General features: G+C 32.6%; 1 protein-coding gene across 1 annotated transcript in view; it reads left to right on the forward strand.

Moving 5' to 3' along the window:
• The window catches only part of magu (SPARC related modular calcium binding-like protein magu), a 63,062-nt gene that overhangs the window by 12,233 nt on the left and 33,702 nt on the right, over window positions 1–17,127 (forward strand). Inside the window, exons 2-5 of the mRNA XM_089645668.1 lie at window positions 884–1,043; window positions 5,824–5,877; window positions 6,020–6,213; window positions 9,785–9,899. Coding sequence (XP_089501794.1) covers window positions 884–1,043; window positions 5,824–5,877; window positions 6,020–6,213; window positions 9,785–9,899 — 523 coding nt within the window. The remainder of the gene's footprint in view (window positions 1–883; window positions 1,044–5,823; window positions 5,878–6,019; window positions 6,214–9,784; window positions 9,900–17,127) is intronic.

Below are 17,127 nucleotides of genomic sequence, written 5' to 3' on the forward strand. Positions count from 1 at the left end.
AAAGATGTTCGTTTTATGCATCTTATGGTATATAAAATCACCTATAAAACCGTTTTGTTTTGGAAATTGCTAAAACCGGAAGGAAAGTCGTGACTCGCCACCGACATGGATTCAGTGGATTGTACTTATCTGATGGGAATCATTAATCATGGTGTACCTAACAATGGTTGTATTTACGAGCGATATTGGCAGCACGTTACTCAATTTCACTTGTCTTTGTGAATAGTGACTTAAATTATGCTTTCAATTGAAATTATCAGTTTTATTAACACGTTTAATATATAGCTAGTATAATAATAAGTTTATAGTTTTCGAAAAATATCTTACGTATTCTTAGGTAAGATATTCGTACATTTTTTTAACAATATTTTTTAAAGAACAAGTTAAGTACATTTTTGCTATTTTCCGGATTTTTTTGTGTTCCTTAAAGCCAACAATATTTATTCGAAAGGTAGACATCGAAATATTTGCTCAAGTTCATCAGAGCACTGCTGAAACTAGAAAGAATTCATAAAGCGCCTTTTTTTAAATATTACCTGAATGGCGGTCAATATTGAGTTGGTAAATAATATGGAACAATTTATTGATTATCGGACCTTAGAGCTATTCTCGTGGCTTTACCTATTTCAGCATATCGCTCGCCATACATTCCCAATGGGATTGTATGGCGAGCGATATGCTAAAATAGGCTAAGACATAATCTGTCAACCCCACTAATGCGAAGTGAGATACGTTCGATCATAGTAATATTGTTACCTTATAACATTTTTGCTTTGATACTGTTTCAGGCTTTTGTACGATCTGACATTACGGATCAATCGCTTACAACATTCATAATCTGAGGTCCATGTAATTTATATCATTCTTCTTTTCCTTTTTTTAGACCAAATGCGAATTGCAGTTGGAGACTTGTCTTCTGGGTGAAAACGGAAGAAAAGCCCTCTGCGAAAAGCACAACCAAACGTTCGTCTCCAGATGCCAACTCAACAAACTTATATGTGAAGGATTCCCCGTTAGATTTAACCAACAGGACCCGTGCTCAGGTATGTTGAACTTCACCAGATTGCATCTCACAATAAATTATGATCTTTTCGCCGAGAGCTCTGTTGTAATGAAACCTCTCTTTCTGTTACATGCGTCGTTTTTGGTTCAGGTTGATTCACCCGTAGCAAAAACTGTAGTTTCGTCAATTTCATATTTTCCCTCGGTTCTAACATTCATAATATATTATCTGTTTGGACGGTTTGGAATGCAACACTATGACTTTTTCTATATTATTTTGTTTGAAACATAAAGTTTTGTTAATTTAAAATAAAATTTGCTAAGCTATGGCTTTACCAGCTACCTACCAGGTAAGGATAAAACAAACTTATTTAAGAAAGAAGAAGATATTGCAACTGAGCTATCAGCGGAGATACATTTGCTATCTAGTTTTTTTTTTTAATTTTATAGAACGGGCGAGTATTTTTGCTAAAAAAATATGTGTATAAACCTGACTCAAATAGAGATAGGTATATAATAAGTAAATAAGTACACTTTTGTGGAATTTGAGTCGGGCCATGTCAATAGTAAGAATGATAGAAGAGTGCGAAGAGGCAAGGAGTGTGTGACCCGACCAATTTGTTTGGCGGTTCGTCTTCTCCGCCCACGGCAAGATGGTTAGTTGTGGAATAGTTTTAATCACTTAATTTTATGAAATTCGTGCTAAAATCTGTACGCAATTCTTTTGCCTAGTTTTAAAAATTTGCACGATTTTTTAATACGAAAAAATTCATTATAATCGCGAGGTCGTGGGTTCGATGCCCTTTGAAGTAAAGAATAGCAACTGATTGGTTTGAAAATCGCTCAGGTGTCTGTAACTTTCATTTTTAATCACTGCGGCGTGAAATAATATAATAAATTTTAATAGATACGATTGTACTAAATATTCATAGATTTTATTGATATCAATACTATGCACTATGCATGATGACAAACAGTTCTTGGTAGGTACAATGATATCAATTTTAATTAGAAACCGTCGTCTATGGGCGTCTTTATTAATAACGTGATTAGATCCGGTATTAAACAATATATGTTTCAGACTATATTGCACTAGCTTTAATACCCGGCTTAGCTCGAACATCGAGTCAGTAATCACCGCATACTATGGATACGTATACTCAATGATTAAATAAGAAATAGATTTTTATGGACAAGAACTCAGTAAACGCCAAAGATGTTTTTATCATCCAAAAGAGGTGGATCACCTGGATTCATGTAGACAAATTTTTAAAAATATCAAATTCTGACAGTGACGGACACATATATAACGGAGTTATGCCTGTTAGTTCGATCATCTCCAGAAAAGTTCCCACAAAAAAACTCAACACATAAATACCCTACAAGGTTCACAGAAATCTTATTAATCCCAAAAGCAAACCAAACAATATTTCAAAAAGGACCACACTACATGGCCAATAAAGTATATAACAACCTTCCACGTAGCATCAAACAAATAACCGACATACTTACATTTAAATCATCAGTAAAAACATTTATTTTAAACAAACGCCTCTACACTTCAAATGAATACCTTACATATTTATGCATCATTATAAATACCTCTGTTTTTTTTTAAATTTTATTTACATATATTTGTTATTATGTAATTGTTGTTGTTTTTTAATATATTGTGTATTTGTTGGGTTAGCTGGAAGAAATAGGATTAAAACATATAAGCTCTACCCTCTGTACTCTTTTTTATTTTTATTATTTTTGTTCAATAAATGTTTTTTGAATTTTGAATTTTAAAAGATTTTTTTCTTATCAAACTTGAACCCGGCAATGGAGTTAATTAATAAGTCTCTAAAAATAAATGTTTTACTTATACATGACTAGTGCTAGAAAAAAAAAATTGAACAATTAAGATTTTTCTATTGCAATTCCGTTCATAATGCAAATAATGTTGTTAGCGGAAATAATGGCGTTAACCTATAAAGTTTTTTTATTTATTATTTTTATTTATTTAACGCCCAGAGGGCTTTTACATGTAGGTGGTATAGAAACGAGTCGGAGAATTTTACGATAACAGAGCTGACCGATCAAGAGTTTCAACTGCTTTGTTCTGGTTTATGGCTGAGATTAACCAATTGCATATTTAAAAAAAGGCTAATGTTCCTGGTTTACTCACGAATATATAAATGTATTATTTTTTTTGTGTTTCTTTATTCATAAAAAATTAAATGATAACAGTTTTTTTGTTGTCTACAGCCACCATACTAACCTCATGCCCATATTATGGTAGCCATAATGCTTTAGATTACAATGTTAAGATGTACCGAAATAAGAGAGAGAGAGAGAGAGAGAAAAAAAGATAAAACTAAAAAGAAAACATATTAATAGAATGGAATAAACGAGCATTTAATTTAATTTAATGACACGAGATATCCTGAACATATTAAAATTTCTCCTACTACTAGAATTATTAGCGGGAATTGTTTGTGCAATGATGGAGAGCTTAGCTAGTATATGATTGAACCCTTTACGTCAGGATTACAACATTTTGGAATATTCTGTTACAACCGGTCATAATAATCATAATATTTGGTTGATTTATATAGCGCCGTTTTAGTGAATAATCCCTCTAGGGCGCTGTACAAATATGTATGAAATTGATTTGTTTCCGAAAACAGGGGAAAATAACACTGCTTAGTAAAAACAAAAATGATTAAATTAAATTAATTATTAAACATTATTGACTTACAACTAAGATTCATAATAATAAGCCGTAACTTACGACTAAGGCTTATAACTAATGATTTAAAACTGGTGGCTTACATCTCAAACTTATTTCCAGTGACTTTCGACTAAGACTTATAACTACTACTGACTTAAAATTAGAAACTAACATCTAAGACTTATGTCTAGTGACTTACGACTAAGTCTTCTAACGACTGGCTTAAAATTAGTGACTTAATGATATACATATTTACAACAGTCTCTTTAAGGACTTACAAGGTTAGTTACTAAGCTTGGTAAATAAGTACTCGTATGTAGATGCATCTTAGCTTCAATGATAAATATTTATACAAAATGCATACAAATAAGTGTTTTCAATCAGTTGTGGCCATCGCAACACGTAGGTTTGGGAAAAAACGCTCGGTTACTACTTTGATTGAGCCGTAACAATCACCAACACATCGCAAGGACACGGTGGTTAAATATAAATACATATACATTATGTGGCAGTATGTTTTGTCAAACATGTATCATTGTAAATACGTGCAAATATTTCAAGTAGAAGTCTTTTACTTCTCAACAAATTCAATCCCATGTTATATTATTTGTTCATTACTTATTCCTAGAGCTGCGCTGATGTCACCGATCTTACATTTTTTGATCATTCCTTTGTTGGTTTCTTGATCAATCGAAAGCCTGTTTTTTAGAAGCGTAACTGCATTAATTTATGGTCATTCTTTTTCATTTCTTAAAATATTATTTTCCCGGAATTATGAAACAATAATACTCTTGTAGATTTATAAATTGAAAAGACTGGGCAAGATATTGGACAAGTTTTTGGAAAAAAACTAAAATATAGATACAAATGAATTCCAGAAATTTATCTCCATGTTATAATCAGTGGTTCTTTTAAAAAATCTATAAGAATTTCACTGTTATTTTCTCGTAGTTGATAAAATTGATGCATTCGGTCATCTTTTGGTGTCAACCGCTTACACACACTGGGACATTTACGCATTTCTCTGAAATTGGATGACATTACGGTAGTAAATACTCGTATACGAAATAAATTTCGTTCCTATGCGATCGACATTTGGCAAGGTTGTTAGCACACTTGACTCCAGTCCCTGCTAAGGAAGGTACAATCCTCAGTCAAACCAATTCGATTTTGTAGATTTAAAACATATTTTGAAAACTACGTAATGTAGTAAAAAACTGTTGTATGTGCTTATAGTTTCGTTAAGAGGGTTACCATTATAGTTCACGGCTACAACACGGAGAGAAATCCATATTTGCCCTCACGATAAATTAAAAAGCCTTGTTAATAAAACATCAATTTAAGAATTACTTACTTTTTATTACTACTATCTGACTCTTATTTACTTTACCGGTTTTGTTTTATAGTAAGTGCTAAATTATGATATGAACAAAACTTGTCAATTTGACTGGCCTAAAACAGGATCCATTCCTAGTTGGCTAGTCTAGTCCTAGTTTCCGCAGGTTTTATTGTATGATTTTTATGAGAAATAAATTTATTATTATTAGAATGTTTGACCGATTTGCCTTGATCTCATGACGATACAAAGAATTTTCGTTGTAATGCATCAATATTCGGATTTTCATTAACACTTGTTCCGACATAACTCGATTGATAGCCCATTCCTCTTATAATGCCATGGATTATACATGACCGAAAACTTCAACCGTAGTCGTCGCTATGATTTTTTCAAGCTACCACACTGAACAGATTTTCTAGCACAACATAGCATGACACGAGGAATGGTGCTACATGGTAATATCTGAAACAGTGGATGTATTTAATTCCTCTTTAATGCTATTGCATTAAGACTTTTTTGTATGTTTATCTTCCCAGATTTTAAGAGTGTCAGAATAAGATGATTTTAATGTAAATGGAATTATAATCTGTCGTAGAATAATTAAAAAAATATTTATTTAAAAAAAAAAATTATATCTAAATTTATTCGTAAGGACTGCAATCCCGTTTTTAATCGGAATTAATGATAATTTAAAGAGTTTGTTAATAAATTAGAAATAGTCATATTTCTCCGTGTAACAAGTAATAAAATCTTGCATTATTTTCAGGGAAAGCCGAAACTAAACGGAGGTCATCCGCCAGAGGACGAGGGAATAAAAAAGGTACCCACACTTTAATATCATTGTGTTATAAGTATATTTATACAGCACCACGAATAATGCACTAAAATACTAACGCATCCCATAAAATTAACAAGACTTGTGGTGCTGTAAAATAACGCTGGCTCGTTTAATATTCTGACAGGTTGTAGCAGAGTGGACAGAATAGAGTTCAGCACAAACCTGCTTAACATCTTCAAGGCTGAGCATGAGCGATCCAAGGGCTTGCACGCCGAGGACTCCACAGTACTAGATTGGAAGTTTTCTACCATCGACACCGATGCTAATGGCTTTCTGGACGAGCCCGAGTACCGCCAATTGAGGCGTCTGCTTAAAAAAGTAAGTACACACTTACACTTACTACTTACCTACCACTTGAAGACTTAAGTATTAAGTCACTGCCACTTCTTTTATTAAGTATTACGTTATTTCTACTTAGATAATTATGTATTAAGTCTTTAATGTTTCTATTATTAATACCTAAGTTAAACGAAGCCTAATACTTCTCAATGTTTCAATGAACCTAGAGATTGTATTAATTGAGAATGATTATTGTAACGAACTCGCGGGCTGAGAATTACACGAAGTATGAATTTAATGGCATTTAAATTATTATTATGGCGGATGAGACATAAATTAATAAAATAAAGCAGAAGCAATTATTGCTATCTCTCCGACGCCTTATTTATGGCCAACAAAGTGCTGCTGATGTGAAGATTAACGCCCATTTTTAGTACTAGATTATAGACTACTAAATTGTATACTAAATTAACGATATGATGATAATTACCCATAAACGATATCAGTCGGCCAATCAGCATTTTTTTACCTAAGAAAGAGGTAAACTATTATTATTTTTGTAAACTTTTATGTACTTATTTACTCACTATTTTTTATTATTATTTAAATAGGACTTTTTATTTATAGTTATCAAGTTTAATTTGTAAAACTTCATTTTAATTTTTTCTGTTATTTATGCATTCAATAATATTATTATTCAATTTATACAATAACTGTTTCTGTGTTCAAGTTCTGCTGTCATTATTATTATTATTACGCAGCTGATAATGTTTAATAATGCATTACGTTTGATAATGTCATCAGCGAAACAGCTGTCAAGCGTAATAATATTTACACTGCATAACTTGTTTATAGATAAACTGTTACTTATAAATTAAATAATAATATTTTTGAACATATAACAAAAAAAATTAAAATTTGAAGCTTTTGTGTATTAAATAAGGTATTTAAGCTAGAAATGATGTAACATAAAATATCATTTAACGGTTCAAAGAGTAGGTATATGATGTATTTGTCGCTGTATTTATTAAAATATTCACCTAAATAATATATTAGTTATAGTTCTACTATAATCTATCCAGTGACAGGATATAACCGTTCCTGTTCGTTTAATAAATTTAGAAGATGTTCCTTGTTAAAAAATTACTGAAGAGAGTTCAACAAAAGTGTTTTACGTAGTGCTTACCTTCTCAAGTAGCTAAATGCTGCGTAATTATTATCGTTTAGCCGGAATTTGAAATTTTCATAATATTTTAAAACAACAAAGTTTTGAAAGTGAAGCTAACACGGACAAAGACTCAAAGCAGTCGGAGAATGAATACTCAGCCCCTCAAGTGTCAAGCAGTGCAATTAGTTCAAAACTTATGGGACCTCTTCAGCGAGCTGTCTTTGAAAGATATCTACGTATAAAACAGATAAGCGGCGGTAAGAAGTAAGAATAATGAAGACGAGACAATACTAACCAAGTAAGGGTGAAGAGATGCAAGAAGAGGCAAGGAGAGACTGGAAGAGACACGAAGGGGCGGTAAGACGTAAAAATATGCAAGAAGAGACGAGAAGATACAAATATATGTAAGAAGAGCCAAGGCGAGTCAAGAAGCGGCAAGGAGAGGCAAGAAGAGACAAGAAGTGATAAGAAGAGACAAGAAGATACAAGAAGAGATAAGAAAAGACAAGAAGAGATAAGATGAACAAGGAAGAGCAAAAAAACGTAAGGCTATGTGAGAAGAGGCAAGAGAAAGGAAGTCATAAAGAAGAAATAATAACGCTCACAGGTTGCCTGTATACCGGTCGATTACAATCTAACCTCCTTCCAATCCTCAAAGCACGTGTTCCTCACAAATCAGTGCCCCTTGGTGTACCGGTCGCACCGGGACAGGATTGCTCCTGTCTGGGGTGGTACAATCGTATCGCATCGTATACTTCTACCATAATCTACGACAGGACTGACGGTAAATAGTTAATACCAGATTGCGATTTCTTGAAGTTAATTCGGAATTTATATCTTATTATTTTATTATGAATAAACAATATTACGTACTTCAAATACCGTAAAATAGTGTCATCGTAATAATCATATTCTTAAAAGATAAAGATTTACTCACAGTTAGTTATAATGGAGTTTCATACACGGAAAGTAATAATTTAGTGTTATCATATCTTAAATAAATTCAACGTATTTATTATTTAATAATATTGCATAAATATTTGATAGGATTTTCCTGGGCACATCTACCTCAATGGATACTCGTTATGCTAAAAAGTGTATATTTAAATGATAATGACCAATTTCGTCTTATGCACATTTCTAAGATTACATCTAAAATATTTTTGCTGTCATGTGGTTTATATTTAGTCACACAAATGGAATTAGACATAGTAATATATTTCTTGTTACGAAGACGGGAAACAAATGTGTTTAATAAATTTTTTTTAATAATTTATCTTATATGTCAATATTTTACCGTACCTGTTCTCAGATGTTATTATGTACCTAGTTATAGATTTTTTTAGCGGAGATTTTAAGAGTTAAGAGTTTCTTCGACTACAATTTGATGAGTTTGAAAGAAATACTAATAAAAATGAACAGATTTTGGGCCATCATTTATAATTATTGATTCTTTATTTACTTGTTGCCAATAACAGTATGCATGTTTTAAAAAAAAATTTAACCCTGCAAAAATATAATTTTATATGTAACGAAATGTAACCATGTACATATTGTTTTATATTCGTAAATTGTTAAATGAACCAACCAATACACAATAAAAAATGATCTAATAATCTAAACATTTAGTTAAAATAATAATTTAATTAAAATAGGTTCTAGCTCGCTTGTATTATGAAGGTATTATAAAAAACACGTATTATGTTTCAAAAATATAAAACACCTTCTTCCCCTCGACCTATTGGGGTCGGGAATCCATGGCATCGACAAGGTCATCCCTGTTTCGGGCTACTTAGCAGCCTCTGGGCATCGCGGGTCTCTCCTCTCTTCTCACAGTGCCTGGAGTTGTTTCCACAACAAATATTATGTTTCAAAAATATAAAACACCTTCTTCCCCTCGACCTATTGGGGTCGGGAATCCATGGCATCGACAAGGTCATCCCTGTTCCGGGCTACTTAGCAGCCTCTGGGCATCGCGGGTCTCTCCTCTCCTCTCACAGTGCCTGGAGTTGTTTCCACAACAAATATTATGTTTCAAAAATATAAAACACCTTCTTCCCCTCGACCTATTGGGGTCGGGAATCCATGGCATCGACAAGGTCATCCCTGTTCCGGGCTACTTAGCAGCCTCTGGGCATCGCGGGTCTCTCCTCTCTTCTCACAGTGTCTGGAGTTGTTTCCACAACAAATATTATGTTTCAAAAATATAAAACACCTTCCTCCCCTCGACCTATTGGGGTCGGAAATCCATCGCATCGACAAGGTCATTCCTGTTCCGCGCTACTTAGCGGCCTCTGTGAATCACGGGCCTCTCCTCTCATCTCACAGTGTCTGGAGTTGTTTTCCACAATAAATATTATATAATACATTTATCATATGTAATTTGTCAGTTTTTGAAAGAGATTCATTAAGTAAAACACTTTTATATTTATTTTATTTCAGGTTGTTCAACCAAGAAGGTGCGCGCGCAATTTCGGACGAATTTGTGACAGCGATCACGATTTGTCCATCTCACAAAAGGAATGGGTCGACTGCTTATCTGGAGTGGGGAAAAGCTGTATGTATCTCTTTCACTAAACTATTCTATAAACTTTATGCTGTAATGGATTCGGACAACTTATTATATGTTTAGAGTGCAAAATGTAATAAGCCGATGCGTTTTCATTTGCTAATACACATGTTTCTAGTTTCTATACTATGTATATAATACCAATGTGTTCTCGACACAGTCCCAGAGGCAAATATTGCTATCCATGATAAAGAGCTATCCAGCAGTGATATATTTTTTTTTTTAAAATTATTTATTAACCAATAAATTAACATACATTTTTTTTGGTATAATCCACCTCACTAGGCTGAGCCTGTTCCGAGGTGGCGGGAGTTTGATCTAATTTTGTATAATGCTAATTAATATAGAATCACAGATATAAAAAAAAGATATACAGAAAAGATAAATAATTAGATAGATGAAAATTAAAAATAAAACATAAGAAATAATGCAGATACAAATAAATGAATGAAAACAAAAGAGAAAAATTCAGGCGTGGAGTGTGCTATAATTTATGGTATTGTAGATGTTATCTGTCCGCAGTATACAATGCCTTTGTTGACTATCCATGTGTGGATTTTGTGTCTTATATTTACACTTGTTGCCAGGTCTTTAATATCTTTTTCCATTAAGTTGAAAATTTTTGGGGCCAGATTATGAAAATGTCTTTGTCCATAGGTGGTATTTATCTTCGGGGTCATGTGTTGATGTCTGTTTCTTGTTTCGTAATTGTGTTGTATAGTATGATGGTTAAGTTTGTCTTTTTGGTAATATAGAGTTATAATTTTTATGTATAGTTGCTGTATGTTCAGTACGGTGAAGTCCTTAAATAACTGTATTGTCGAGAATCTGTAAGGTTTTTTTGTGATAACTTTAATTAAGGCTTTTTGCGCTTTGACAAGAGGGTCCATATTAGTTTTAGCAGCACCACCATGATATATTATTTATTATGATATACATTTCTTTATGACCTAAAGTAGGCTGTCTAAAGTTCGGGTGTGAATTGAGTCTTGCCAATTTATTACCATATTTATGCTGATTGCTGTGACCAACTTAATAAATGAGCTTTCATATTCCTTAATAATAATAATAATAATTCGATGACTTGTATAGCGCAGTTTTTGTGCAAAATCACCTCAAGGGCGCTGTGCAAACTTATAATACATTTCTACAGTGATCTATGTTATTACTTAACTATTTATGGAGAAAATATTCAGTACAATACTTACCTGGTAGGTCACTTGAGATTAACACTTAATTAACATTATCTAATTGTTTATTGGCGAAATTTAGATACAGGATTTAGGACTTAATTGAAAAATTGAATATAACTGGACTTTCTCTTAGGAATTGTATATATTTAATCTAATAAATTATTAATTATTATTACAATGAATTATTTAAGTACTAACTAACAGCAACATTTATGTACACTCCCCTTCCATACACAAGCAAATGCTTTCAATGGAAGAGTAGTAAAAAGACCCAAGATGTAAAATGAATTATGTACCATGTAAACATATTATTAAAAATAAAAAATAATTACAAAAAAAAGCGTGCGAGAGCTTAAAAAGGTAAGTTTTTAGTTTAGACCTGAATTCTGTTGGACTTGTTATGGATCTTAGTTCTGGAGGGAGTTTATTCCAAGCCTTCGGCCCAGATACACCGGAAGCGCGATCACCAAACTTAGTATTTGGCTTGCGCATAGGTTCTATCAGTCTGCCTACAGCTGATGATGTTGCTGATCTAAGAGTTGACTGCCTCAGACCAGTGTTTTCCGGGACGCATAGTTCAGAGATGTAGGGTGGGGCCATTTCATTGATGGATTTAAACACCATCCAGCACAGTTAGTACTGGATTCTTTCAGGGCACTTGAGCCAGTGAAAGTTACGAAGGTGTTCTGAAATGTGCGAATATTTTGAAACCCCGGTTATGAGCCGTGCTGCTGCATTAAACACTGATTGAAGTTTGTCAATTTGATATTTTGGAAGGCTGGCATAAATTCCGTTGCAGTTATCGAGACGTGAGACTACGTAGGAGTTGATAAGTAGTTTTGTTACTTCTGTAGGAAGGTTTCTTCGGACAGATTTGAGTTGTCTTAGGTGAAAATAAACCGGTGCTTACAGTCCTATTTAAGCCCCCACTTTCAAAATTACTAAACTCTTTGTGTTTTTAAGTTCCCAAAAAAGGGAATTTCAATGGAAAGGAATCATTTTTAAGATCATATCTACATTTGTGAAGCTGAAACGGTAATTGCATGAAATTCCCTCGGCAGAAAAAATCTAAGAAGTTTTTTTCTGTTATTTAATATGTTATAGATATGATATCACAGTGTATCTTTAAATGCAACTAAAGCATTTGTAGAGATTTTAATCCATTTTAAACGAGTCTTGTTTTATTAAATATTTTCACAATTTTCGTTAAATTATTATCGTTTTTTATTTTTTTAACATTCGTATTTACATATCTCCCTTTCTTTTTGAACGCTTACAATTAAATATTTACTGGAAAGTGTAAATATTACGGCAGTAATATCTTGGGAATGATTTTCATCACAATTTCCACCTACCAAACAATTGTACCTACTGTTATTATGGTTCTATGATAACTCAACACAGTGACAATTCAACACACTTTAAAAAGTGAAATAAAGTCATTAGAAACGATGAAAAACATTTTTTTAACTTAACCTATCCTAACCTACATAACCCAGTTAATAAAGTTTTTGTTTCATCACTTTCCATGACTTTATATAACTTTTTAAAGTTGTGATGAATTATCATTGTGATGATTTATCCGGTTACCGTTATTATACTTATTGTTTCTTTTTTGAACGCGGCAGAAACGAGATCTCCTAGGCGAACGTGTGGAATTTAACCATGACTTCGGAAGGAATGCAAGGTCGATCGCTTAGTGAACAAGATTGAGAAAAGGACGCTTGGATGGTTTGAACACGCCGAGCGTGGGTGAATGGAGGATAAAACGTATGTAGAAAATATGTCAGATGTAAAAAGTGTCGAGAATGATCCGGGAAATCATTGATATATGAATGTGATTAAAGCAAGGAGTGAGAACCAGGAAAGAGTTGTGTGGCGTTTAATTATATCTGCCAACCCGCCTGAAAATGGCGTGTAGATAATTTCAACGGTTAATAAAAAAATAAGACGAGTTACAAGGTACTTTATGCTTTGTCAAATCAATAATAGTCAAATCATTTTTTTTAAGAAGCTGCGTATATGATGGTTATTTTCACTAAAATATGTTTTAATCCGGTTACTTTTGAAATATGCACACCGTTATAAAAACCGTCTACGGCCTCAGCAGAAACACTTCGCTGTATTCCCATCGTGTTTAATTAGTCGACTTAGCGACATGTGGTGATGATTCAACAAATAAATCTGATAATTCCACATCGAGCGCTTCTCGTCATTAATCACTTGACTACGCAATCTCTTATATTATCTATCCCGCCGACCGGCGCATATCATATTATTCGTAGCACGAGGTGCAGGACTGCCGAGCAAATAGAGACCATTTTTTATGATACGTTTTCTGTTCTTCAACGGTAGTCTTTAAAAATTCCTCTTGCATGTAATTTTTGCTCACAAGTCGCCTATTATACGCAGCCGCAGGATATTTATCCTTATCACGTTCTTAGACTCATATCGCAGACATTGCATGTGCTCCGCGGGTTACTTCGTTTTTCTTCAACAAACTATCGCCAATGCGTTATACACATTTTTTTCAACTGTTAAGAGGAAGCCACAAACCAAAAATATGTACATTCTTAGTATGTCTCATATCGGAACAAACACAGGAAATAGGAATTGAAATCGCTTAGCAAACGGAGTCTAGAAATGCTCGATTTCAAGTGCAAAAGGAGTTTTATTTATTTGTCAATAATTTTATAAGAAAGCAAAAAAGTTAATCAAAGGAAACTGTCACAGATAATCTTACCTATAATATTGAATTTTTTAAAAGTTGTTCCTTTTGTGCTTTCATATTTATTAGAAAGAAAAAAATTAATCAATGGAAACTGTAATAATCTTGGCCATAATATTGTTTTTTTTTTTTATATTGTCTCTTTTATAAATTCATGCATGCAGAATGAAAAAATACTATTTTTAATAATCAATATGAATATTTTAACAAATTTCTTTTAATTCTACTTGAAGGAAAAGATTCAATTTATTCAAATAATATTTTTTGGAATTCATTATTTAAACGAATGTGTAGTAACATTAATCGAATATATCGAATCACTACTATCAAAAAAAATACTACAGCAAACGTACATTTATGTACAATGAATTATTTAAGTACTAACTAACAACAACATTTATGTACACTCCCCTTCCATACACAAGCAAATGCTTTCAATGGAAGAGTAGTAAAAAGACCCAAGATGTAAAATAAATTATGTACCATGTAAACATATTATTAAAAATAAAAAATAATTACAAAAAAAAAAAAAATTGTGATTCAGAATTAAGCTAAAATATTACTTAGTCGCTGTAGGCTTATTTTTAAAATATTTTTTCTGTTGTTTTGCTCTCATCTCAATCATTTCCTTTAATACTAGAGAGAAATTTGGCCCTGCAGGATTTCTTCTCGCGTGTAGGGTACTGGTGCAATAGGTACATATAATACAATACACACAGTCGCTGCAGGCTTATTTTTTCTGTTGTTTTGCTCTCATCTCAATCATTTCCTTTAATACTAGAGATAAATTTGGCCCTGCAGGATTTCTTCTCGCGTGTAGGGTACGGGTGCAATAGGTATAATACAATACACACAGTCGCTGCAGGCTTATTTTTTCTGTTGTTTTGCTCTCATCTCAATCATTTCCTTTAATACTAGAGAGAAATTTGGCCCCGCAGGATTTCTTCTCGCGTGTAGGGTACGGGTATAATAGGTATTATACAATATATACAGTCTTACTAAAAAATGTTGAGTAAACATTACGCGGCGCGTAAAATAATAACAGTGAAAAATGTGTCTTATTACCATGGCGTTTTTTTGGTTAAAACTTTCTTAAACTAGGCCATAGGTTGGCTTTACTATACCGAAGTTGAACGGTCGTATAAGAATCTAATTAATAAGATGGATACTATTTCATAAAAGTAAGAGGAAGCTACAAGCCAAAAATAAGTATATTCTTGGTATGCCTTATGCTTATATCGTCACGAATATGGGTCATAGGCATTGAAATCGCTCGACAAACGGAGTCTAGAAACGCTCCATTTCAAGCACAAATGATTTTTATTTATTTTGTAAATAATTTTATAAGAAATCAAAAAAGTTAATCAAAGGAAACTGTCACAGATAATCTTACATATAATATTGAATTTTTTAAAAGTTGTTCCTTTTGTGCTTTCATATTTTTTCTTAAGTAATTAAACATTTTATTTGTATTCTACTCAAGAGAAACCATAGGAAAACCTTCAACTTATCTAAAGCATATTTTTTGGCATTTTAATGTAAACCAATTCGTTATAAAGATTAATCGGAAATAGTGATTTAGCATTAAGCTTCGCCCCAATATGCCGCTTTGGAAATTGGCTTTGCGCTGCGGAGCGGTGTATTCCCACTTCAAACATCATGAATTCATATTTTTTATTGTTTTCTTCATGTGTGTTTTGACATCTTTCGGTATTTTATTAGTACAATTCATGTTTTTGTTTGTGAAAAAATACAACATGATAGCAACAGTCAAATTACTAATTTATTTTTAGCACGCACGGCAGTAAAATTAATCACGACATATATTTTATAGTTTCTAAGGTAGGTAAAGTGTAAAAGACCCGTTAAAATGTCCACGCACCAGGAATATTGTGGAAACTTAGGGCCTAGTCCACTCCTGAAACTGTACGTTACACGCGCTGGTAATTTCTTTAGCCACAATTACCATCATTCAGCCGCCACGATTGCGCAGATCTTCAATTGACGTAAACTCTGTAATGCGTATGAAATAATAGTAAACCACACTTCACTTGCATTATAAGGCAATACGCAACAACATCGAAATAACATTAGTATTATCTTCTTCTTCAATGATATACGTATTACGTTGATAAGTATAACCTTAAAAATAAGTTAAACACAAAAGTTGTTCCTTGATTATACATTTAGACTAAAGTCAATAGTTTTCCCATTAAAATTTTATAAAATTGAATAGGTTTTTCCGAGATACTATCTACATTACAAACCAATTTCATTAGAAACTTTGTGATCATTTAAAAAAGGTAGCTACCAATAATATGGGAAAAATTAGATGCAAGACGGAATGGACAAAGTTTCATTGGACGAATGTCCAAATGGACAAAATTCCATTGGATGAATTTCCAATTGGAAAAAGTTCCATTGGATGAATGACAAAGGAACAAAGTTTCATTAGATACATTTCCGAACGGACGAAATTCCAATGGATAAATGTCCAAATGGACAAAATTCCAATGGATGAATGTCCAAATGGACAAAGTTCCATTGGATCAATGTCCAAATTGAAAAAGTTCCACGAAGAACTTATAAAAGAGGAATAAATAAATAGGTCCCAATGGTCGAGTTGTCAAGACGCCTGTACCAGTAGGACGAGAGATATATTTATTTGCTGTGTCTTGTTCTTTTCATGTTTAATTTAAATTTATTAATATTATATTCTTCTTCAATAATATTTATTTTATTGAAATATAAAAAATTCTAGTTTTTTTCCTCCCCATCCAATAGGCCTGTTCTGATTTGGCAAGAAACTTGGAAAAGTTTGAGTTTTGGAAAAAAATCATTACATAAGTTAGTTGTTTCGGATGTCATCCAGGATGTAGATCATTTACTCGTATGTACGTGTTTGAAATTGAATGTAATTTATTTATTTATCATTGCCTTTTTTAGGGGCTTTTACATATGAACGGTATACGTAATTAATATGTACTTATACGTAGTTTATTTTATATTAACGACTATATAAAATTTCAATACATTTTACATCCAATATAAATACTGAATTAAAGTATAGTGATGGTGTTTTTAAGTCCTCATTAGGTAGGTCTCTAAGAGGTAGTCTCTGCTGAGGCGAGCTAAAATTATTTTATTTGTCTTCTATATTGTTTTTTTGTTCGAGTGTTGTTTTATAACTTGGAATGTTTTGTATGTCATTTTGATTCGATCTAATGTGATAGATACGCGGTCCAATAGATGTTTCCGAATTTTTTGAATAGTTTCAATACTATATTTTTACACG

The sequence above is a fragment of the Hesperophylax consimilis genome, chromosome 23 (assembly GCF_061612785.1).
Source record: "Hesperophylax consimilis isolate HC1 chromosome 23, BYU_Hcon_1.0, whole genome shotgun sequence".
In the NCBI taxonomy this organism is placed as follows: domain Eukaryota; kingdom Metazoa; phylum Arthropoda; class Insecta; order Trichoptera; family Limnephilidae; genus Hesperophylax; species Hesperophylax consimilis.